The sequence below is a fragment of the Chironomus tepperi genome, unplaced genomic scaffold, assembly GCF_022539635.2.
Source record: "Chironomus tepperi strain 1889 unplaced genomic scaffold, CSIRO-AGI_Ctep_v1 contig_309, whole genome shotgun sequence".
NCBI classification, from domain to species: domain Eukaryota; kingdom Metazoa; phylum Arthropoda; class Insecta; order Diptera; family Chironomidae; genus Chironomus; species Chironomus tepperi.
In genome coordinates, this window is record NW_027226431.1 from 538,065 (window position 1) to 565,223 (window position 27,159).

The 27,159-nt window shown below is 31.6% G+C and overlaps 1 protein-coding gene across 1 annotated transcript; it reads left to right on the plus strand.

Moving 5' to 3' along the window:
• On the plus strand, positions 1-27,159 carry Nos (Nitric oxide synthase). The gene is made up of 28 exons (XM_070643159.1): positions 1-60; positions 7,896-8,674; positions 15,217-15,353; positions 16,862-17,024; positions 18,258-18,349; positions 18,584-18,650; positions 18,766-18,840; positions 18,904-18,983; positions 19,046-19,105; positions 19,178-19,218; positions 19,328-19,333; positions 20,580-20,643; positions 20,737-20,750; positions 20,821-20,870; positions 20,952-21,169; positions 21,570-21,658; positions 21,738-21,822; positions 22,430-22,574; positions 22,638-22,807; positions 22,880-23,029; positions 23,971-24,394; positions 24,459-24,609; positions 24,669-25,049; positions 25,387-25,533; positions 25,613-25,824; positions 25,899-26,023; positions 26,122-26,188; positions 26,559-27,159. The coding sequence occupies exons 2-28, from the start codon at positions 7,997-7,999 to the stop codon at positions 26,667-26,669; spliced, it is 4,002 nt and encodes a 1,333-aa protein (XP_070499260.1). The 5' UTR covers positions 1-60; positions 7,896-7,996; the 3' UTR covers positions 26,670-27,159.

Genomic DNA, 27,159 nt, shown 5'->3' on the forward strand with positions numbered 1-27,159 from the left:
GAAATTTTTGGTGCCGTGAATGTGAAACTTTAAACAATTCATTAAAGAATTAAAAATAAAGTTCAGTATCAGTCGAGACAGAAAAAAAACATTTAATTAAGAGAGAAGATTGCATGCAATTTTTGCATTTAACTGAAAGAAATGAACATGTATACACAATAAAAAATGAGATTTTCCATACTTTACTTACATATCTCGATTGGAATCTCGAAAAATATTTTTTACTGATGTAAATTGTAAAAGAAGTCGATGATTGGAAATTGTTTAAAAAAAATTCCATTCATTGTAAAAATGAGTTTTTCAATCTTCCTTATTGTTTAATTTGAGTCAATACCTTCTGTCTATGAAATTGAGTGACTTAAATGCTCTCAAAGTTTTTTTTTTAAAAAGAATTTCTCAATCACTTAACGACGAACATGAACTGATTAAATATTATTTTGGATTGAAATTTTCATCTTGCTGTAGTCATGGATGAGTAGTTTCAAAGTATTTGGCGATGGCAAACTTTAGTGACTGTTTTTGAAATTAAAATTGAAAGGATGGAAATAAGTAATATTGGCATGACTTGATGGCTATTGACACTTTTTCGAGTTGTTAGACAGATTTTGTTTAAAATTTATTTATTTTTTTTTTTGGATTTTTAGTCCTTTTTAAATGTTAAAATTCGTGAAGTTTAAATTAAAAGCTTTCTTTTTTTAAATAAGTAAATGAGGAGCTTTTAAGATTTTTATTTTTTTAAAATCTGAAAAAAAAAGAATTTTAGTTTTACAAGTTAAAAAAATTTTAAAATTAAAAAAAACTTTTAAAAAATTTTTAATTTTTTTAATATAATTTTTAAAAGTTCAAAAATTTCAAATTTGATATTTTTAAAAATAAAAAATCTGAAAAAAAGGAATTTTAATTTTAAAAGTTAAAAAATATTGAAATTTTAAATTTAAATTCAACTTTTTTAAAAATTTGAACGAGAAAAATAAATTTATTTGAGCTTTATTTTAGAATATTCAACTTCTAAAACTTCATTAAATTTTGAAAAATTAAGACATTTTATTTTTAATTCGAAACATCGAAAAATATTACAAATTATCTTATTTCTGAAATTTATAATTTATCTGTAATTGACCAGATCAGCCAGTGCTAGTGCATAATTTATAGTCAATTAAATAAAAACATCTTAAGTAATTTATTTGGCATCTCACCCACAGTCTAACTTCATTTTCTTAAAAAGACGACCAAAAAATATGTTTCCATAATTTTAAAGCCACCTTCATGTCTTCATACTTTCCAATGTTTAAATTATATCAAGAATTCACTAAAAAGGAAAACTGAGAAAAAATAATTACAGCAGCTGTAAAATGAGAATTTATCACGAAAAATGTGCATTTGATAATGAATATAAATCCACATATGCATGTGCTTCATGTAACTAAGTTATTTATGTAAATTTCACTAACATTTTGCACATAAAATGACAAATTAGAAAGACTTAATGAAATCAACTAAGTAGTTAAATTTAGCTCGGATGTTGATAATCATAGCGATGAAAAATCAATTAAATTGTCAATCAAAATAATAAAATGTTGTCATTATCATTGGAATCAATGAATTGAATATCTATGAATGAATTAAGGGAGATAATCAATCTTAATTATGCATAATTATTTCGTAAAACTTCATTAAATTGATAAAAGGAATTAAAACTGTTTCTTTTAATTTTTTTGGCGATTATTAATTGATCAAAAATCCGGCCCAAGATCGATGTGAATCTGATTTGATGCCGGATTCGGTTTAAACCCGACACCATGCCAAATATGCCAAAGATTAACATGATCAGATGTGCTAGTGTAGTTTAGTTGTAATTTGGGAAAGATTAGTCGATGAGCATAGTTTAAACATTTTAGAAACTAAAAATTGCAACTTAATTCTTACCTACAGTACGGACTACAGATCAATTTTGATTCATGAGCTTCTCTTAGATGGTGCCTTATGATAAATCTATCAATAATTTCCATTTGCCTAGTAAATTACTGTGAAAACTAGAAGTTTGACTCCAATGTGAAAAGTTGTGAGTCTGGAACTGAAGTATTGCATCCATCCACATTGACAACTTATGATTTCCTAAAAATCCTTATTAAAGTAGTTAATGTCGTCAGTATTAAAGCTGGAAGTCTACCAAAAATCCAAACAATAGTTACAGTTTTGGGTTCATCTGCCTCAACACTTGTTAAAGCAGAACTGAAACATAGCTTTGTATCATTTATTGGCGATTCTTCCTAAAAAGGGCTTTTGTTGTCGAATGTTTTGTGGACAGACCGGAAATCTAAAATTCTATCTATTGATATTTGAGGCCGATTTTTTAAACATCGACTGGTATTGACAAGACAATGAATCGCAAAGTGCTCATGGCATTTCAGTAACAAAGACCTTTCACTTCCAGGAAAGAAATCCTGAATACATCCCTATTATGCAAACTGTATTTCCATAGAATATGGATTTAAAACTTCTTCCTTTCATCTATTGACACGGTCGTCCATTGTTATTGTTACAAATTAAAATAGATCCGTTTCTAAGACTTCGGTAAAGTTGTAAAATATGTGAAGCAACAGTGGTCCATAAAAACAAATCGGCCATAGCTTTCTCCTACATACATATTGCAATGCAACGTGAATAAAAAGTTCTTTCGTATCCTTTTCCTTAAAGCCATACACATTTTAGCTTCTAGCTGTAGAATATTTTTCGTGTGTAAATTCATTAAATAAAAGCTCCTATGGATTTTAATGCTTGTACGTTCGGTTAAAACAATAAGAATGTTAAATTGAAAAGCAAATTTTCAATATTGAAATCGATTAAAATCCCTTTTTTATGTCCTCAAGCCCTTTTTTTGTATTTTCATAGATGTTATACACATAAAAAATTGACATTGCTTGATTTTTCTTTTTTTTGGGAGATGCCAAACATCATAATAGGACAGAAAAAAGAATTTGTTTGTTCGTAAAACAATACGCAATTCATTTCAGGTACTTAATATTGTTTTATAGCACAATGAGCCAAATTAAAGTTGTTAAAAAGTTCGACGGAAGCTTTACTTAATTGAGCGATAAAGTCGTGTGGCAGATTCATGACAATTTATTATAATTTTCATGATTTATTCATGACAAGGAAGGAAGTAAAAAAGTTTATTGATTCAATTAATAAACGATGTGATTGGAATGGTGGCATTAATTACCAACTTAGATCAGATTTCATTCATTTAAATGCATAATTAGAAAACAATGTGTTTAATTATGGAATATATCAGAATTTCGGGGAATCAAATGCGTGAATTATAATTTAATTTTCAAATAATGCAAATGCGGTGACAATTTTTTAAAATTATAGTTGGCTTATGGATTTTAGGAGATAATGTTAGTCATTGGTTATTCAAACAATGATTCATGAGAACATTACATGCATTCTGCGACAAACTTTTAAATATCCCCGAATACCCTTTTGTAATATCGACAACCCCGTAAACCGCACAGGGTAGAAATTTGGCAAAAATCCAAGGGGAGGTTGATTTAGCTCTGGCATGATATCGGTTTTATCAAACCTGAGCAATTTCTACGCTGTTTGTCCTAGAATACTGTAATAATTAAGAGATCGACTTCTGGTGAGAATTGAAACAACGTCCTCATCGAGGTCCTCATAAAATAACGAATTATAGATTTCTGGTCTATTGCCTTACCACAGGGATATATCTCTCAATCTGACAGTTTCGTCAATTTGACATATAACTCGTCCGAGCAACACAAATGGAAAAGTGGCCTCTTCCATTTTTATCGTTCAAGTCGACACCCTAAATCCCATTGAACTACGACGCCACAACTTAAAAAACAAGATTTTACAATAAACTAAATGAAATTTACACACAACTAGACAAAACCATTCATTAGAAGGTGTAACAGATTTTATAACAGTTTTTACCACCAATTAAACTAACCATATAAATAGATCAAATTCTCATTACTTAATTGTCTAACTAAACCATCGACATCATGCTAAATTAAGCAAATTCAAGTTACAAAACCACATACGATTCCTAGAAGATTTACTTTCTTGAGGTTTTCATCGATTATATCAAGTTTCCTGCTAAAAAATCATTCCTAATTACTTTCATCTGTGATTCAATTGCAGTTTATTAATACGAGTATATTTTTCATGTTCAGTATCATGTTGCAAACGGATACGAGACAAATGAATGCGATGAATTTTTAGAATGAAATGAAACTTTGGTTAGTACAATGTAATGTAATTAATTAGCAACTCATGATTTATACATGCAACTGAATTAATCCAGTTTTTTGTGAGTAGGAAACTGAATAGTTAAGAATGAGTGCTGTTTCATTTTACATTTGAGTGACATGGAATAAAAAAGATTTATTTAAATGCGAAATAAGAAGGAACTACGGAATCTGTAATGATTTTAGCTCAGCTCAGACTTACTTTTTTCGTTTGACTGATTTTCACCTCTTTTAAGGCAAACGTTTTAGGCAGCAAATTGCATAAAGTTAAGAACATAGAATAAAAAGCATCGAATTTACTTATATTCTCAGCACAATTTGATTTACCACTGTGAGATGAAAAGAAACAGAAAGTGCGAGTGTGAATTTCATTATCGATGCTTTTATTCTACCCTTTTTATCAATTTCCATATCAAGTTTCCATAAATGAATGCTTTCATCATTGAATTTTTCGAATCTATTGCCAACATAGAATGTCTATAAAAACATAAAATTTCCTCCTATAAAGTGCACAGATCAAAAGTCATTGCAGTTGATGTAAACTGAATCCTCATTTCTTGCAAATTTATGCAAAATAAGCTACAACTTGTTATTGACCAATTCAAATCTATTGTACAATGGGATATCAAAAAGAAAACGACAAACATCCATTGATATCACATGAATCTATCTATCTATTGCTCCATTTCTACCAATTACTAAGTAAATGTGAAATTGATGCTAAAGTGAACATTTATTGACATTAAGGAAAAAATCATATTATCGTATTTGAATTAAATTGATATTGAATGTGAATGCAAGTCAGCGTTAAAATAAAATTTTATTTAGAAGGAATCATTATCCTAGTCACTGTTATGTGTGAGATGCATAGGATACACGAAGCAACAAAAAAATATTCTAAACGAAAATTTCATGTCATGCAAATGAAACTTAAACATTATTGTACGATTTGTGATACGAGAAAAAATATTTCACAATGAATGCATGTTGGATAGAATACAAGAAAATTTTAAAACAATCGAATTTTACTAGAATCATTCATTCATAATCTGAGATGGTTCTTGGTAGAATGGTTTATGTCCTATAATAGGTAAAGACTCGTATTTTATGAGAGTTCTGTATCATGCAGGGTATAACAGGTTGTAAAGGATTTCTCGACAGCAGGAACTAGACGGGAAATTCCTGTCCACGTCCCGTAAATCATAAAGTACGGCCGTGAATTCGATAAAGATTCAATTCCAGAACATTTACTTAATAAATTAAAATTCAATCCTTAATCCACATAATTAGTTTAAAGTCGCACAAAAACATTTGATTTGAACCTTAAAATTCAACCCAAAATAATCATAAGGACTATTTCTATTTCATGAATTCTTCATAATGGATTCCCCAAAGCCATCCAATCTAATAGACAACATGTTAATTTAGGAGAGAAAAAAAAATATCAATCATGACATGTTACTACTGTTTATTCTAGAGAGAAAAATATAATTCCATTCATAAAATTTTAATTAATTTAACTCCGAATTGATACGAAGTGAAAATTTCATGCTTATCAATAGCTGAATTTTATGAATGAATTGTGCAAATGCGTATGCAAAATAAGTTTGATTTGATTTGGAGCAATATTTGGATAAATGAAGAGACAATAAGCTTGCAATAAGCTGTGTTTAATATAGATTTAAATTGATTAAATTTGATTATCGTGATGGAATATTGAGTGAATTGGATTTGAGTTATTAGATAGTAAGGAATGCAATTTTATGTAATTTACAGGTAGTGCACTCATCTATTTGTGTTAGAATAGATTTTAGTCTTACATTCCTTGTGACTTACTGCCCCGAAAAGCATATGGCGTAGAATTGGTAAACTTAAGAATTGACTTTGTTCTGAGGCTGGATCTCATCGAATCTGGTCAGAGTCATGCTAGACTGGGATCGAATTGTGTGTTGTTCGGGTAATCTTATCTTAATGATTAGTACTTGATGTTTCTCAGTTGAATGTTTCACTTACAACACTAATGTTGAACAATTTTCTTCTTCAAATCCTTACGAGAATTAAGAACACAGAATGATTTACCCAAATTACACATTAAAGATGCATAAAAACTCAATTCAAATGCATTAAAGAATGATTTTGTCAAATGCAAATCACTTCCATCCTCTACATAAATGCATTAAAGCAGTATACATATATTTGCACTTCCTTCAATATGATGAAAAATGCTTAAAAGAATGTAAATAAATAAATATATGCATCCCTATCATTTCATGAGAAATCTTTCAACAAACTTGAAGTTGTGCTTACATTTCATTTCGCTAATAAAAGGCTACCTACATATATGAATGAAATGGTTTTTCCGGTTAGAATTTCATCTTTTTTTCATTTAACATGAATAGAAGCACTTTTATGCCTTAAAGATAATCATAACATTAGGTATTCTTTTTAAGGATAACATTTGCTATTTCTCTGTGACTTTTATGCTTGATTAAAGTTCTTTATGGTATCAACGATATCGTATGAAATGTTAATTGCGTTGCTCTATCTAGCAGCTTTAGAGAAAAAAAGACAACAATTTTATTTTCTAATGGTTGTTTTAAGAGATGAAGCATGTGCATGTGGTACAGGTGCGTAGATGGAAATGAAGGTGATTGAGTAGGATGGATATATTGCTCGGGACACACTACACTTTCCTTCTGATCACATCTCGAAGTCAACTTTGATTTTGTATGAAAAATTCAATTCGAGTCGACTCGAACCATAGAAAATTGGATTCGACTTCGAGCTCTACTTGTGACTTATGCCTTACATTATCAAACAGTCAAAAAAGTCCTTTTTTTAACTAAAATATTCCTGCCAAATCTTGAAAAATTCCTTTTATCATGACCTCTCATAATCATGATCGTTTACGGTCACGAAACTCACTCAAACTTGCTTACGATAACGAAAAATCAAATAATCGAATAAATCAGAACAACAGCAATAGCCACAAAAAAAATATTCTCATTTTTCTAAACGTTGGACCTAAATTCAATCATGAATTTGCATTAAATATTCAAAACATAATTTTTTTTTCTTATCTTATTCCATCCAAATTTATTAATTTCAATCAGTGTTAAATGCAAATCTACCGAAAATTTCATTATCGATTTGCTCATCTCAAATGAAATGAGATTTAATGAGTCACTTATTTTTATCACTTTTGTGGATAATGTTAAAGTTGGAAAATCGTGCAATCTTTTCTAAAATTGAATGTCGTAATGGGTCGTTCACTAGTGATAATCTTAAAATGATGGGATTTCTGACCTCTAACACTTCTTTTCTTGTGGCAAAATTGATTTTTAATGGACTCTAACTTCCGTACTAAATATTAGACATTATAAATATCTACCAGAGAAGCTAATCATTAAGAATGTGGAACAGAACTCGAAGCCGACTCGGATTTTGTATGGAAATGTCGATTCAAGTCGAGTCAACTCAAGTCGACTTTTCCATACAAAATCCGAGTCGACTTCGTGCTCTGGATAGAAATAGAGGTCATCAATCCCCATTTTATAATAGACGCAATTTGTAAACGAACCCTTTTAAAACAAATTGTAATTTGTTCTTTAATATTAGATTGACTGATATCGACTAGATTATAATTTGAAGACTAAAGAAGACTTAAGTAGATAGAATAGATACAAAAAAGTAAGAAGAAAAACCAAAATTACATAAAAATGAATCAGCACATAAGTTCAATGCTAGAACATTTGTCTTTGTCATCGTTGAGACGAAAAAATTCTGAAAATGCACAAACATCGTCAAGTTGCGATAAGCAGAATATTGCAACATCACAAAAAGTTGAAGACATTGACTACAAAGATGTTGGTGATGTTGAAAGCATGAGTAGTAAAACGAAAAATATATTTAAGGATCTGATTAGTGATAACGGTGCCACAAACATATTTCAAAATTTAAATTTCATAAAATGCACCAGCATTGTAAATCCAAATGCTACAACAACAACAACAATGGTGAGTTCTTCATCATCAAATGGTAGTTGTAGAAAAGAACAACAGCAAAAAAATCTTAATGGCGATGACAACAACAATCTACATGCAGCAAATTTACTTCATCCGACCACAAACGATACCAACAATGTTGAGAATCACAAAAACCGAAACAGTATAAATGGAAATGGTGATTTGGATATTAAACGTGAACTATCACCACCTTCAAATCGTATACATAGGAAATCGTCACATGACATACGTATATTGAGAAATAATCACATGCAGGATGCTTCAGAGAATCAGGATATGGGAAAATCTACAAATGTTATAAAACCATTGAAAATTAAGAACATTATAACACAAAATGAAACATTCGATATGCTGCATTGTCGTGCAATGGATGTAAGTACCTTACAATTCAAAATATTTTATTATCTATGTAGACATGTAGGAGTATTTTACCGTAGCATAAAAAAATTAGAATGAAGAGAGATGGAAAGTGAAAAATATTGTTCTTTCATGAATCAGCGAACGGGAAAGAATTAAATGAACATTCCAGTGGGGAAAAATGATTTTTATTATTTTGATGCTTGGTGTGGTTTGTAGGCATAAGGAAATAATTATGTAGAAAAATTCCTTTGAGAGAATTTTATCATCAAAACAATTATGTTAATTAAGTTTACGAGGTAGTCTTTTGAAATTTACGTTCGCAAATATTTCGTAGTAAATTACTGATAAATTTTTGACTGAATACCACAATCAAGGAACGTTTTCTGTTGTTAAATGGTTACAATCAGCATTATTGAACTCCTCGTGCCTGCAAAAATTTATAACAAATATTTTCATGGAATTTTATTGAATACTCTAGTTCAGTGGTGGGCAACTTGTGTGCCACCAAAATGTTTGGAAATGGCATGAACTGTTTGCCTTGTGCGGCTTTGGTCAAGGCTTACGACCAAGGTTTGCTTCGAAAAATGAAAGTTTGCTTACCACTTCTCTTGTTCATACAATCAAGAAAAGTGGAGTTATAGACCTCAAACTCTCAAGATTCATCAAGTCAGAGAAACGTCGGCCCCGACTTGTGCTATTCGGGAATGATCGCATCACGGGATTTAAAATCCCAAAATGTGAATGTTCCCCATGGGAGCAGGTCAACCAAACTTCCATTTCAAGTGCTTGTCACCATGCTTTGCAGGATTTTCCTATTATTAACTATTCGATGCATAATAAATGAGCGATCTTTAAAATGCTGAACAATTTCCTTTATGTACGTCAAGAACAGAATTCAATCTAGTCTAGCCGACATCCCCACCAGAAGTGCTGAAAAAAAATTGTTAAAAAATGCTCTTAATTTTATTAATTATGTAAAATCTCTTCCTCACGTACATATCTCGATACAATTTTTTCCATTAAATACCACTTTACATTATGCTTTAATTAAATTAAATGGATTTTTTTCAATGATATGAAAATTTTTTTCTATCATGATTTCGTAATTACCTTTCTGTTTTCTTCCTTTTTATCTAGTTTTTAATTAAAGCTCGACGCTTCTTTTATTTTAAAAAAAGTAAGTCGCTAGGTGGAATATTACAAATGAATAGGTTGAAACAAAAAAAAAAATCCTTATGGATGCAAAAAAAAATTCATACAGAAACCGTAATATGAAGCTATAGCACACAAAAAAATATATAATAGTTTAAAATGGCACAAAGGAGTACGCTGCAAAATGACATGCTGTTGATTAAGATAAACACACATATGTGGTGAAGATGAGATAGGTATTAATTTTCAGTGTAATATTGACATTGTTCTGTGTCACATTGTTCAGTCGTTTCACTTTCGTACTCACTCAATGAATGGAGATGATTTTTATAGGGATTAATGTGTGGAGTACAGTCGTAAACAATTTGTTGTGTAAATGATTTTTTTATGGGCGATATGAAAGCATAGGAAGAATTTTTAACGTGTGTGGACTTTTGAGGATGTTTGAATGGCTAATGGACTGTTGATGCAGCAGAGTATGTAGTTTGATGGTCATTTTGACAGGATTTTAAATTTTAGAATGCAACAGTTTGGGTTTTGGATCTCGCCAAATATCACAAATCGGTTAATCGACCAAAAATTCGACCCTAGACCAATGTAGCTCTGACTTAGTGCCTGATTTGATTTGTATCTTAAATCAGAGTTCGAAGTCGACTCCGATTTTCCATGATAAAGTCGACTTGATATAATGTAATATTCAAGTCGACTTCGAGCTCTGCTAGAAATTAAGCCATAGCCACGTCTGGCATGGTGCCAGATTTTTTTATAATCGATTAACCGACTTGTGCTATTCGAGATGATCGATGTACCAATGTGATAGTTCTTAGGTTCCGAAGTTCAAGTCCATCGAGTTTTTGAGCTTTCCAAAGCTATAAAAGTTTTAATTTTCATTAAAATCTTGTAAACAAGCTTGATTTCTTTACTGGATCTTTGATATAACCTAAAAAATTTACAAAACGATATTTTGAGGTTAATAATCATTACACACCCATAATCCCCCAAAATCTAGATACGAGATTCAAATGTTTTCACAGATTTTTCTCTTTATTGCTATAAAGACTCGAATATTGCTAATTTGTTGTTTTTCTTTACCCTAACTCTGCATCTCTCAACTTTCTATTAGTAAAACATCCAATTAAATTAATCTACAGTTTATTATGCACAACCACAACGATTGACAATGATGATAAGTCAACCACTGTAACATAGAACGGATAGTTAATTATTTTTAGTGGTTTTTCAAAATAATTAAATATTTTTACACCATTAAAGACTTTATAAATAGCACTAGACGAAAGAACAATGTAAATATAGTCCTTATGTACTTAATATCTCTTCTCGGATTGTTTATTCAATCCAAATATCAACAATCGAGTAAAAATATTGGAACTAAAAATTATTGAAGAGAACTTGATCGGTCTTATGTCCTTTACAGCATCGATGCTTGTATTTTTATTCCAATGACAATCGTCTATGAATTTAATGACATTTATTATTGAAGATACATACTTGATGATGAAAATACTACCAAGATGTTAAGGATAATGACAAATATTTGCCAATAAAAAAGTCAACAAGCTCTTGAGCAAGAAAAAATGAATATCATGAATAATCACTCTTGATGTTAAGATTGTTATACATAGGCAGGCAATCGATAAGCTATTATTTTTTTTCTTTAAGATGCAAACACGCGCCGTACTTACACATTCATTCATTCATTCAAGTCAATATCTTACTCTTATCTTCTTACGAATGCTCATTTTACAATTCAATTCAGGCTTCTCTTTATCTGTAGTTAAATAGATGATGATGATGATGATGAAGACGACGAGGATGACTGTTTGAGTAGTAATTCCACAACCACTTTAATACATATCTATTTAAGTTAATTTAGAAATCTAGCAGACGGAAAAGGAAAGACTTTTTTCTGTGATGATCCACATTCATGTAGCATTTATGAATGCTAAAACTCATCTCGGATTTTTTTTTTTCTTTTTTGGATGTTTTCATTTTACTGTCTTCAAAAAATATTGAGATGCATGTGTCCCTTGTTGAAAGGAAATTTAGCTACAGGGCTTCTTTTAAGCCTGTTTTTTCGGGAAAAAAGATTGAGAAACTTGTTTATGTCTGAGATTTGATTTTAAGGAACACGTGCCAAATATGATTACTGTGTAATAGGCTTGGGTTTTTTTTTTTTGGAACAAATTACATTTTTCTAAGAGTATGGCTAGAAGCAGTTTGAGACAAGTTAATGTTTAGACTTAGAGAATCAAGATATTTATTCCGATTGTGAGAGTTATCCTCTAATTCAGTGGTGGGCAACCTTTTTTTGTGGTACGGCACATCTTGGTTTGAAGCCACAAAAAAACTACATACGGTATGTGGTTCATGACATTTTTAGTGTGTCACGACACACAAGTTGCTCACCACTGCTCTGATACAACTCTAAATGTGCAATCCTGAATGTGGATGTCAAACTTAATTCCTGAAACTTTCTAAGACTTAATTTATGTTTCAACTAATGTTTCGGAACTGAAATTTGGTTCGATGCACCAAACTTGATTTGTGGCCTATCCTACCGCGCTCGTAAAAGCTTGAGAGACGCTGCCGTACTTATTGTCCAATAAATCCTTTAGTTTTCCATAGAAAATGTCAAAAATGCTTTAAAATTGATATTTATGACTACTTTAAGTTTATAAAGCAATATAATACAGGTGTGCCTGAGGACATCCTCTGCAATGCACTGAACTATAATAAGTATCAATTTTGCACAATTCAAATATTATTGAACTAAAATGACTATGTTGAATTCTAAGAACGCTTATATCTTGTTTTTATCAAGTATCGCTAGACAACACAACATATCTTTTACTCAGAAATTTGTTGAGGTATCAAATAATCTTCGTGCAGGTAGATAGATGCATGACATGATATGAAAAATAGTCACGCTTTGATGTCAACAATTTCTTAACCAATTTGAAGTTTGCATATTATCTGCTGCAATTTTCCAGTCTTGAATTTGCTAAATATGTATACATTTAGGGTCATTCTTAAGTGACGTCCTTGAAAAAATAGATTTTTTTAAGGGCTATTCCCTTGAGAAATTTAGAAAATTCATTTTTATGGATTGTCATATTGCTCCTCGGTCTTAAAAATTGGAAATCATTTGAAAGTGATCCTTTTTTTCTATAAAGGTAAAAAGTTCAATGAACATGTACAGTAATATGTTGTCAAAATATATATGGCAGGAGGAGACAGAAAAAAATAAAAAACTTTTCTTCAATAAGATTATGTTGTGAAAATCCCTTGAATGTTTGTGAAGATGACTTTTACTTTTCAAGAGAAAATTTAATACTGACATAGATATGGGGAAATAGAAATATTTACTTTTATGCATGAAAGCTCTTTAAATGCAGAATTGGCTTACATTACTGCGGAATTTCTATTTTCACTAAATACCGACGTAGTTAATTATTCCGTAGTTCTATAAATAGTTAGTCTTGAGACGTGTAGGAACTACAATCGATCTTAGTAATGTTTACATATGAAATGTTTTCATGACAGAAGTTATCTCAACTATTTATCCCTCAAAGATATCATGATTTCAAGCAGTATTTTGTATTCATTCATTTCTTTTTGGAATCGTTCAGTGAATATATTTGCATGTTGAGATTGAGTAGGGTACTGAGAATAGTAATAGTTTAGTATGGCAAAGTATAGTCTCATCGAATGGCACGTCATTAAGATGATTATACCCAAATGACAACAAGACAGCAGTAAACTTAGATCTAAGTAGCTAAAACGACCAAATTCGCCAAGTAACCGTCATTTGGTCCTATGGATGCTACCGTCTCGGGGCAATTATGGTTACATTTCAATTTATCCCTTCCGAGCGTCAAATGAGCCCCTAAAGTTGTGTGACCATACATAGAATAGTCATTAGCTCCTCGTTTTACGTAATAACTGAACCAACCCCAAATCTTTAATATGAAATTTTTGCGCTGAATATTCTTCCTATTAACGAGATTGATTACCGTCATAGGAAAATGAGGAGGAAGATAAAAAAAATGAAGAATTTCACAACAAAACCGGAAGTTCTTCTTTAATGCAGACTTAAATGGAAGTTTAATGTACCAATTACCATAATGTTCTTAAAATTTGACCTTCAATATTTTCGTCCGTGCTGCATCTAAGATTAGCTAAAAATGTTTATAAAGTAATTTTTGCAATCTTTAAAGCATAAAATTAGCTTTGCAGAGATTTCATACCTTTGTCGTATAAGAAGACAATTTTACTTTGAAGAATTAGATTGAGGATGTTCCTGTGTTAAGTACTTTACTTCTAGTTGAAGAATGTCATCGAAAATTCAATAAAAATCTCTCAAGCTTTATCTTCCTTTGTTGTCATATTTAGGCTGAGTATGTAGAAGAAATATTTATGAGGTGTTGGAGGATTTGATTCCGAGTGACACATATGCAACACGACATGTGGCCGTCACATGTGTCGCTCGGGAAATTGCAAATTGATGATGATTTCTGGTTGATGAATGTGCCAAAAAAGGAATTTGTGCTCACTACCTTAAGTTTCAACCCACTCTACCCTTCAATAAAGCTCCACTCAGCAAAAAATCTGAGCTTTCAATCAAATTTTCAATCTCTTGCATGAAAAATGTCAGTCATAAAAGAATTCGACATATGCACAAACTTTCACGTGATTCTCTTAAAAAGGGAAACTCCAAATAAGATTATGTGTAATTCCTACAAATCATGCTTAATCGCGTTGCATTATAATCATATAATATGACAGTAAATGATTATAATGTCGACATAAGTGAGATGAAGTGGTGTTAAACATCCGGAGCATCTAAAACATTGGTGGATAACCTTTGCATGTGCCATGGCACACTAAAAACTAGAAAAAATCATGGATTCTTGGGTTTTTTGAAGCAACTTCATGTCATATTAATGTGTCGCGTCACACAAGTTGCCCACCACTGAACTAACGTGTAGGATGAAAAGATCTTATAAAATATTAATATAATCTCATCGTGAAATATAATTTTTGTGATTTTATGACGTGAAACAAGCAAAACGCAAACGACTTGATTCTATTTGAATGTGTTAAATAGATTTAAATTTTATGCGACATGAATTATGTTCGAGACAAGATGTTGTACGTAAATTCATAAGAAGCGTGAATGTGATGGAATTGTTTATAAATATTTCAAATAATAAAGGCATGCGGAATCTCAAGCAATGAGATATGAAAAACTTTCCTTTTTCATTTCTATTTACAGAAAAAGAATTTTTTACTCAAAAAAGATTGTTATTATTCCATCATTCCTTCATCATAGCGCTATGTATAAATTAATAATTATATTTTTACATCTTAATATCTTACAGTCGTTCGGCTGCTCGAGTCAAGTATGTATGGGGAGTGTTATGTTTGGGAATGTAATATCTACAGAGTCAAGACATCCTGATAACGTATTGGAGCATGCTAAGGATTTTATTAGTCAATATTATACGTCAATAAGGAGGTGAGTTTGATTGACTTGATTGATACTTGGTATTGATGTCTGTTTTGTAGTTAAGGATCTCGGAAAGTACACAACGTAGAAATGGCTGATGCTTTGATCATAGGCCGACTTAACTCAAGCCTGAATCCAGATTTAATCAAATCACGTTGAACTCGAAACGAATTTTCGGTCATTTGAACATTGTGTGCTTTTTGGGTCTTCTCAAATAGACTTGATTTGCCTAAATTAGCCGCTTTTGAGTCAGAATTGATAAATATTCGATGTATTTTGACTTGACTGACTTCATGAAGCTTGTCAACGTATGGACAACATTACATCATATGCTAATCAAGCTATAGGCCACCCCTTGAACTCAAACTTGAGCATTAACCTAGACTTCAATCCTTAACCACAAGAAAAATGTTCATCACTTGAACTTAACACAATTTACTAAAGTCACTGAATATAATGAAACCAATGGTTCATAAATTTACCACTATTTTTTTTAATCGAATATTAGTAACTAGAACATAAAGTTTTAACCATCTTATGACACTTCTTATAAATTACATTTTATGGCTTTTCAAACTTTCTTGTTATGTACTTCTTTTCTGCATAATTTATTCATCAAGCAACGATTCTGAATAAGAAAATTATGTTCAATAAAAATGTAAAGAAAGAAAAAGTACGAAAGAAGAGTGGGTGTCGCGTAAAAGAAGCGGGAAAAAAGAATCCAGTCATAAGTGCTTCCTTTGAGTCAGACGTAATAAAGCAGAAATATAATGAAAGATGTTTCATTCATGAAAGCTAAAAAGATTAAAGTAAGCCAAGCAAAAAAGGAAGACGGATATTGAGTAGCGGTCTCACTACTGGCAAAGAATGAGAGAAACAAACTGAATCATTACTTCCATGAAGACACAAGGAAATTATCTCTTATAAAAATCGTTACAATAAAAAATGTGAAAAAGAAATTGTGGAGAAACATGAAAAATTGAGTTTAATGCTTTATTTATTAGATTAGTGATTGAAAAAAATGGGGGAAAGATGAAAATGCGACGTATTTTCATTTTTGTGCTTTGCTCTTGTTATAATTGAGTTTTGTTGTGAACAGTTAGTGTGAGAAAAATCATATTTTAGATCCTTAATTTAGGAAATTATTCAATTTTTTTTTCAAAGCAATTCTTCAAAGATTTCAATTTTTTTGTAGCTTGAATGTTGTTTTCATCTAAAACAGTGGTATGCAACCTTTTTTGTGTCACGCCACAACGACACTACACAAGACTCCTGTGTCACGGCACAAAGGTTGCACATGACTGAAATAACTCAAATTTGAATTTCTTCCAAAACAAGCACAATCCCAATTTAATTTTTATTGACATCCTATTAAAGCAATGTTGTTCAAATTTTTTCGCGCCACGACACATCTTGGCGACACCACACACGCTATGCGTCTCATACCATCTCCAGTTTGGACAACATTGTATCAAATCAATCACAAATCGCCGTCTAATTCAATTCAATCTTTACAGATTTAATTCCCCAGCCCATCAAACACGATGGAATCAAATCGAAAAGGAAATTCAAAAATCTGGAGCATATCAATTAAGTGACTCAGAATTAATCTTTGGAGCAAAGACTGCATGGAGAAACTCAGCGCGATGCATTGGTAGAATTCAATGGTCAAAATTACAGGTGAGATGGAAATAACTTTTGTAAATAATTTTTTCAATTTAAAAATCAATTTCCTTTCTGATGAGATGTAATACATAAGAGGAACTGACATATGATATAGATGGACATGATAGCATCCAATTACATTTTAAATGATACAGCAAATTATGATTTTATTGGAATTAATTGAATGAATTTTAGAGTTCATCGACTGGCTAGAAATGCTTTAAATTTAGACTTTTTGAGGTTATGAGACAGTAAAGATAAGTTTAAGACAATAACTTGAAATTCAGACATCAAAAAAGTTTCATCAACTTCTGATGAATCAAAAAATCAATAATTTTACCTGAAATTATATAAATCTATAAATATTTCACTTAAAACTTTAAGCAATTCCATGAAAAATTCAGATTGCAGCAGAAATCCGTCTACAATACGTAAACGAAGTTATTGAAACTTTCTTTTCCACTCAATCAGCTCTAATATGATTGAATTAAAACAATTGATGCAAGTCAGCTGAATACTTTCAAAACTTTTTCGTAATTGGTGTAAGCATTCCTGTTGAAATTGCACTCAAATTTATTAAAATATTAGTTGGAAATGCTTAAGATGTGAGAAAATATTTGATTGATGTGTACAGAAAGTTATATCTTGATGAACGTCTCGTCTGACTTTTTAACATGCAAAAATTACATATTTGTGAAGATTTATCCATCCAATCATCAATCTTGGTTGTTAATCTCTAAAGCTTACGTTGTTAAATATTTGCTGAGGTATTTTCTAAATTATGATGTGTTCTTGGAGTTGTTTGCAAATAATGACGTTAAGTATTAAGGAGGAAAGGGTTATGAAGCTATAAAGCTATAGTTACGTCTTAAGTGTGAGAGTAGCTTGAGCTGTGAACTAGAATATCTGGAAATAAGAGAAAGGAACGCAAATAATTTGAAAAGATTCGATGGTAAGGGATGAACTAGACCTAACCGAGTAGATCAGACTGCGATTAGTCGACCTTATGTTTGGCTATAAACTTGATTTTTGGAGCTTGCAATGAATCGTCAAGCTCATAACTAGACATACAGTCAACCAATCCCGACCTGTTCTACCTCTGGTATGCTGTTTCCTCAATATTTTGATAGACATCACTTCTAAACAACCCCAAACCCACGATAAAATAGAATTAAATCTGTTGTAGGAAGTTTTGCTGGTGTTTTATTGATTATTCCACATCTTCCTTCCGTCTATTATATTCAACAGGTTTTTGATTGCCGTCAACTTTCCACACCATCACAAATGTTTGAAGCTTTATGTAATCACATAAAATATAGTACGAATAAAGGCAATTTAAGGTATGATATTAAAGCGCGAGATGCTATTTGAATATTTAAATGCAATTTAGGGCACGAAAAAAAAAAAATGAAAAAATTCTTTTCGTGCCTGCATATTTTTCGCAACACACAATATTGCCTCGTGTATTGAATTATATTAATCACATTATGATTCAATACATCATCAATCATTCAAACCTTAGATGTAAAGTGAAAATGTAAATTGAAACTTAATTTTGAATTCTATTCATTCAGGTCGGCAATTACAATATTCCCCCAAAGAACTGATGGAAAGCATGATTTCCGCATATGGAATTCTCAGGTTTACAATTTAAATGCAAAATCATAAAATTTATGTTATACAATTTAACATTTTATTGATGACAATTTATCTCTTCATCTTCTTATTTCTATTTCCTTATTCAATACGTGTGTAGTTGATATCATATGCTGGATATAAAAACTCAGATGGATCTATTATAGGTGATCCAATAAATGTTGAAATTACTGAAGTAAGAAATGAAAATGGAGTTGTTATGTTCAGCATTAAAATTAATGATACTTCCATCCAACAGGTATGCTTAAAATTGGGTTGGAAGGGACCGAGAGGTGAATTTGACATTTTACCATTAGTCTTGTCAACAAATGGACATGAGTAAGCAACTGACGAATCAAAAATTCTTACTTCTAATTTTTTATGACTTCCTTTTTTTACAGTCCAGAAATGTTCATTTATCCACCCGATCTGATCGTCGAAGTTCCACTTACTCACCCAAAGTAATTTTTCTGAATTTATTTCCTTGCAACATCATTAATCAAAGAAATTTTTTCTAATTTAATTTACAATAGGTACAAATGGTTTGAAGACATGAATCTGAAGTGGTATGCAGGTAGGAATTATTTTCTATTTGCATTTCCATTTTCATCTTATTCACTGTGATGATAAATATTGTTTATTTCATGAATGAAACATAAAAAACTTCTGACTTATCTATGCAGTCCCTGGTAAGTAATTTTTTAAATTGTATATGTTTCTTTGTGAATTTTCATGAAGAATTTAGGTTTGGGGTTAGTTTGTCCGTTTTCGTAATATGGGTTTAAGATTAAGCTCCTCAGGATATTTAACTAGCTAGGCAAAGGGTACCGTAGTATCTGTAGCTAAAGATCCAGGTTATTCTAACGTACTCTGGTTCACTCGAGCTCCTGCACTTTTAAGAATTCTTGTTTGTGTACACTACTATGCAAAATACGTTATAACTTGTTCCCAAATGACCGTCATCATAATCGACACACATGGGAATTGAGTATGCCAAATTGACAGTTTGGTACCGTAATAGAATTTCTGTAGCATGAAAGCATCACGCCATTTCACGCCAGCGTCGTGAATTTTCTTTGCCTGTTAGGGTTTGTGAGCAAGTAAATGTCTTATTCTAACGTACTTTGGTTCACTCGAGCTCACTGCACTTTTAAGATGCTTTCTTGTTTGTGTACATAACATATGCATGTCCTTTTCACTTCAGGGATTTTAACATTATCTAAACATAGTAAAACAAATAATTTATCTTAGATTTTGTTTGACCAAAGCTGATGGCTCTTTCATATTTCTGACGTTGCAACCATCATTTTTACATGACCGTCATCATAATCGACACACATGGGAATCTCAGAAGACACAAAGTATGACAAACTTTCGTAGTCTGGCGCGACTATAGTGTGAGTTCCATTCAGTAAAATCCGGTCATTGTCAGAATCACTCGGCCTGAAGACAACATTTTTCTCCTTTTTTATGCGTGAACTAAAATCAAGATCCAGTAAGGTCAAAGTGACTTTGAGAATGTTTCCTACTGTGTGGCTCAGCAAATTTCACGGTAATGCTAAGTTTTTAGTTCTAATTTTACTGTCTGTTTGACTGTGTGCTGAGAATCGACCAGCATCTTGTTAAATAATTGATTTAAGACCGGTTGCTCATGATTAGGTGACTCACTAGGGTTGCTTCAAGGTTCCACAAACCCTATAATAGATCAGATTAGGGGATAGCTTCATGCAAGGCGTAGGACTCATAGAACTCATGAATACGTAAGAGTTAGCATCAAAATGCGCCAAAACTACAAAATTTCTCTAAAATTTTTCAAATTCCCAGTATTTCCACCATTTCATATGTAAATTCATTCATGTCCATATAAATGTAAAGTTATTGTTGAAAAAAGTTATTCATTCTTATCTCTATGCCTTTCTCTCTCACTTTCCATAGCTGTTTCAAGTATGCTCTTTGACTGCGGAGGACTTGTTTTTCCAGCATGTGCATTTTCCGGTTGGTAAGTTAAAAGAGAGTAAAAAAAATTGATTGTTTTATTTCTGATATTAGAAAAAGGAATTCAAGTTATTTTCTATCCTGTCTGTTATAATAGGTACATGTCAACTGGTATGTAATTAAAGTTTTTTTTTTTTGTTAAGTCAAGCAATTAATTTTTTAACAACATTCTTGTCATTAGAAATCGCATGCCGTGATTTATGTGACGTTAATAGAAGAAATCTAATTGAGGTTTGTGTTTGATGAGTTTTTAATGAGAATTTCAATCAGTTCCTTCTAAAAACTTTGTAATAATAAAAAAATTCCATTTAGTCATTCGCAATCAAAATGGGTTTGGATGTACGAAATCCGAGTTCATTATGGAAGGATAGAGCACTTGTCGAAGTTAATATTGCAGTTTTGCACTCATATCAGAAGCACAATATTACCATTGTCGATCATCATACAGCTAGTGAGAGTTTTATGAAACATTATGAGAATGAATGTAAAGTACGTGGTGGATGTCCAGCCGATTGGGTGTGGATTGTGCCGTAAGTTATATTTCGATACTACAGCAATCTGTTGTCAGCCAATAGCTGTATGTTTTCAGAATTTTATATTTTTGGCTCTTATTTATTGAATTTTTTGTAAACATTAAATGTAAACAAAGGAAATTTCATTAAATGAATGATTTTCCAAGTTATCTGGATAGACTTATCATCTACAGTCATCTCTTGCCATTATTTATATTCAGTCTGAGTAATTAATTTGAGTTTTCAATGTAAAATAAGCTTTAAATTTGAAAATTAAAACTTCAAATGAAAATTTGAAAAAGGCGGGAAAATTTTTTTGTACAGAAATTCAAAATTCAATCCATATCAACGATTATTGTGCATGCTGACACACATCTGACTAGAAAATTTATTAATATTCTCTATCATCACATAACAGGCCGATGTCAGGATCCATAATGCAAGTTTTTCATCAAGAAATGGCAACATATTATCTTCGACCATCCTTTGAGTATCAGGAATCAGCAAGTATGTTTGTATCTCATTCATCTAGATGATTGATAGATTATTCTTAATAAATTTTGCAACATAATATTCTTGTTAATAGTGAAAACACATGTCTGGGAGAAGGAGAGGGAATCTTCAGAGAACAAGAAGCCACGAAGGAAATTCCATTTCAAGCAGATTGCAAGGTGATTTTCTATTATTTTCTGAGGGGTCATTTGTTAGTGACGTCCATTGGAGAGTTGGAATTGTTGAGTTTTAGTATTAGCAGTTAAGTGCATCTGTGGAGTAATCGGCAAGACGCTTGGCTTATATCCCAAAGATTCAGAAATTGTGGATTAATTCAGATAACTGCTGGACGTGACTACCGAACGACCCAGTAAACTACATTTGCATAAACATTCTGCTCGTATTCTATTTTTGCATACCGAGACCGAAAAGAAGAAAAATAAACTTTTTTTTCTCAAAAGCAGCACAGAAAAAAGATGTTCAGTTCCAAGACACAGTAACACAATCATTGTAAAATAATTTACATAAATTTTTCTACTCAATATTTTTTATATTCTGCTCGAGGCAAATTGATATATTTATTATATTGGTTTTATAAATGGAACATTATCCCCGATACTTATTTAGTGATTTTGGGTAAAAGATTCCGAACAACAACAACAAAAAAGGAAGCATCTTCCATGAATAGTTTTACGTACTTAAATTTCAAATTTATCTGATTTTAATGCTCAATTTAAAGTTTTCGTGACGATAAAAAAGGAACTTTTTTGTTTGACTTTTTTTCAGAGCTGTAAAGTTCACAAGTAAATTATTTGGCCGTGCATTAAGTAGAAGAATTAAGGCAACAGTATTATATGCAACAGAGACAGGAAAATCGGAACAATATGCAAAGCAACTAGTTGAAATGCTTAGTCATGCTTTTAATGCACAAGTAAGATAAAGTTTAGTTTATTTTTGTCATAAAATTAACTTTTGGACACCAAACATTGCTTAGATTTTCAACATGGCTGAATATGACATAAGTTCAATAGAGCACGAAGCCTTATTATTAATCGTTGCATCAACATTTGGCAACGGTGATCCGCCCGAAAACGGTGAGCAATTTGCGGAAGGTCTTTATGGCTTAAAGCTTCATGACGACGAATTTGAAGTTAACAATTCAAAGTAAGTTGACTTTTCAATTTTACCTCTTAAATTTTTAATTTTCAGCCTTAAATTTTTTCCATTTGACAACAGAATTGTCACGTCATCAAAATCCTTCATTAAAGTCAACTCACGAACAGATCGAAAAAAGAGTGCACCAAAAATTGACAGATTGGATTCATTGCGCGGTTCATGTTCAGACTCTCTATTTAACGAGACATTTGGTCCTTTAAGCAACGTGAGGTTCGTAGAACATTGAAATAACTTTACGTGTTGTTATGTTGCAAAAAAAAGTTTTTTTCAGTGTAAATCTTTCATTTTTTTGGGGCATTGACTGAGGAAAAATGTTTTTATTTTTATCCTACATTATGCTTTTCTCTCTCTCTTTTTTCGTACATCCATCAAAGTTTTAATGAATAAATAACTTTTGAGAGTTCGCTGTATAATTTGGTTCTGAAAAACTTGTGTACGTGTTTTTTATTATTTGTGGGGAAACTCTTCTTTGCCCTTTGATATACTGATCTGAATAATCTTAAAGCTTTGTAAATATGAATAATGATGGCAACATTAGTCATTGACTTTAATTACTTGCCCGAGCTGCACAGTGTTGGAAATTGAATTTGTCGATTTCAAAATGGGTCAAAAGCAGATGATGTGTTGTCATCAGAGCAACTTGATGCCTTGTCAGCGTGGTGATGTGGCTGCGACATAGCGACGACACGGTTACTTACTGCAACCATGTTCCTATGTGAGCTTAAGTTACAACAGAAGGCTTTCCATCTGATTCTGTTGTAACTTAAGCTCCACATAAGAACATGATTGCAGTAAGTAACCGTGTAGTCGCTATGGCACAGCCTATGTCACCTAATATGTACGAATTCTCTATCGGCACGTTAAGCATTGTTCTGCGACAAGGAGCTTTAAGAGCTACTGGTCACCGTTTACCTTGTGGATTCCATCCAAAAGCTGTGTAGCAAACATGTTTTTGTCAGTGTTTCTGCCCCAGCCAATGACATTTTCTCATTCCGACTACACTGTGCTGCTCGGGTCTTTTAATAACTTGGCAATGACTTACTGAACGATAAACATTAATGCTGCTTAATATAGACCATTTATAACTATAATAAGCAGCAATATCTGTATCATTCATGATAAGAACGATTAAATAATTGTTTGCTAATTAGATTTGCAGTATTCGCACTCGGATCATCGGCATATCCAAACTTCTGTTCATTTGGGAAATTCGTAGATAACTTATTGGGCGAATTGGGCGGAGAAAGACTAATGAAAATTGTACTCGGTGATGATTTGTGTGGACAAGAGCATGAATTTCGTAATTGGGCATGTAATGTCTTTAAAAAGTCATGTGAAGCATTTTGTCTTGAATCAAATGAAATATCAGAGGCATCAATGAGCTTAAAGGGTGTATCATTTACGAAAGAAAATACACGATTTCAAGTTGTTAAGGATTCAAATGTGGAATTAAATATTCTGTTGAGTAAATACCACAACAAAAAGGTACATTCATGTAAAGTAAAGAGTAAACCAACAAATTTACATTGTTTAGCTGAGAAGAATACAATTCTTGTGGAAATATCAATAGACGGTGTAAGTAATAATGAAAAATAAAGCATGAATGAAATTTTTTTCATATTTTTTCATCACCCAACAGATGTTAAATTATAAGCCAGGCGACCATGTGGGTGTTTGTCCAAAAAATCGAACAGAACTGGTTGATGGAATTTTAGAAAGGCTTACTGGAGTCAGTAATTTTGATGAACCCCTACAGCTTCAAGTTCTGAACGAACAACAAACAATTCATGGTAATAACACGTAAAATTCATCCTTAAATCTAGCATTATTAATCTAATCTGATTATCAGGTCCTGTAAAAACATGGGAAAATCATTCAAAGATTCCAGTATGTTCATTGAGAACATTATTGACACGCTTCCTTGACATAACAACACCACTGTCGAGGAAATTCCTGACTTTCCTATCAAGCTATTGCGAAGATGAAGAAGATAAGCTTAGAATGAAAGTTTTAGCAACCGAATCAGCTGCCTATGAAGATTGGCGTCACAACAAATTACCACATTTATTGGAAGTGTTTGATGAATTTGTGTCATGTAGACCTCCAGCATCACTCTTCATTGCACACTTAATGGCACTTCAACCACGATTTTATTCAATTTCATCATCACAGAGAAAATATCCACATGAAGTTCACTTGACGGTTGCCGTCGTTAAATATAAAACAAATGGTAAATTGGGGACGTGCGGAAATGATGTCATTTTGATTGACTTTTTAGTGGTTGATGTCATTAGTAGATGAGCTAGTGGCTTGTTCAGTCCAGAGTTGCAAAGCAGGTACCTGTGACAGGCAAAAACCGTACAAATGCTTGATAATTTGTATGGTTTTGGAAGAAAAACCTGTTTTTGCCTGTACGGTGCTTGTTTTACAACTCTGATTCTGTCACTAAGGAGAAAAGGAACTAATAAACCTAAATATTGATGAACGTCACTTCCAAATGACTCCCTATTAGGATGAACTTGATATTGATGGGACAAAAATAAAACTCAATTGATTTTCATTCACAGATGGAAAGGCATCAGAACGTTATGGCGTATGCTCAAATTATTTGGAAAGTCTCGATAAAGATGATGAAGTACAAATATTTATACGAAGTGCTCCGGCCTTCCATATGCCGAAAGACTTATCACATCCAATGATTTTAATAGGACCAGGTCTGTTTTGTGCTTTACAAAAAAAAAAGTTTAAATTGAATTTTATTCCTTTTTTTCTTTAACAATTCAACAATAATAGGCACGGGAACAGCACCGTTTAGGAGCTTTTGGCAAGAACTGAATGAAATTAAATTGCAAAATTCGTCATTGAACATTCCAAAAGTTTGGCTATTCTTTGGATGTCGTACAAAGTCACTTGATTTGTATAGTGACGAGAAGCGTGAAATGGTTGAAAATGGCATTTTGAATAGAGTGTTTTTGGCATTGTCACGAGAGCCAGGCATACCAAAAGTAAGTTTTTTCTTCTTCTTAACAGTTCAACTGCTTATAAGGAAATAATTTCATTTAATCTTCTACTTATTAAGACTTACGTACAGAATCTCATTATGAAGGAGCATGGAGAAATTTATAATTTGATTAAGAACCAAAATGCCCACGTGTATGTTTGTGGTGATGTTCAGATGGCTGAGAATGTATACCAGACATTAAGGTATTAGGAATAAATTATTATTAATATTAATGCTGTGAAGTGAACATGAAAAAAGTTGAAAACTGATTAAAATGTAAATTAAAAATTATTCTGTACAGAAAAATAATTGCAAGCTCTGAAGGACAGACGGAAACGATTGCTGACAAATACATGCTGCAATTAAGGGTACGTTAAGTTTTAAAACTTTACATTTGTGTACAAAATGAAGCTTTTAATTCCAATTACTTTTGATGAATGAAATTCGCGAGAATTTGTCATTTTGCTGTTCATTACTTTTCTGGATCCTTTAATTATTATATGCTGGACTTTTCAGCATGCACAGATCATATTTATGACAGTTAAATACATGCATTAGACTTAAATTTTATGAAAAACTTAAAATTTCAAATTTCAAATATTTGTAAACAAAGAATTTTTATTTCATTAACGTTAACAAATTCAATTGAGAAGACTTAATTTGACTTTTATATCAATCTTATTCTATTTCCATTCCTCACAACCAACACTCAATTTAAAAATCATCTCAACTATTAAGGATGAGAATCGTTATCATGAAGATATATTCGGAATAACACTCAGAACAGCAGAAATTCATAATAAATCACGACAAACAGCAAAAATCAAAATGGAATCGAGATGTGAGTGAAGTGCAACATTTGGTACAGCATCATAAGATATTGAAAATCTGTGCGAAGTAGTTCGATGGTGGTTACATGGTTACAACAACTAAATTATTATAATAATACATAGATATTGACTATATTGATATCTTTCAGACTAAATTTATCCATTTCAACTTCTCCTTTAGATATTTCTTATAAAAAATTCCATTTAAATATTCCTAGACAATTTAAATAAAAGGTACGGACATAAAATATTCACAATTTAAAGTTTATGAGAGAGTCAAAGTTATCCTAATTGAGAATAGATAAGAAATCTATAAAATTTAATTATTTTAAAAAAGCTTTTAAAGCTTCATACTGAACATAAAAACTGAGAGATGGAGAGTCGAAGTAAAAACATATGATAATGAACTAGATAATTTAAATTACTAATGTTTCCAATTAAAAACTTTAATGTTATTTTTTGAATGATTTTGAAGAGAAAGCTTCAGTTTTCAAGATGGGAATTTATTG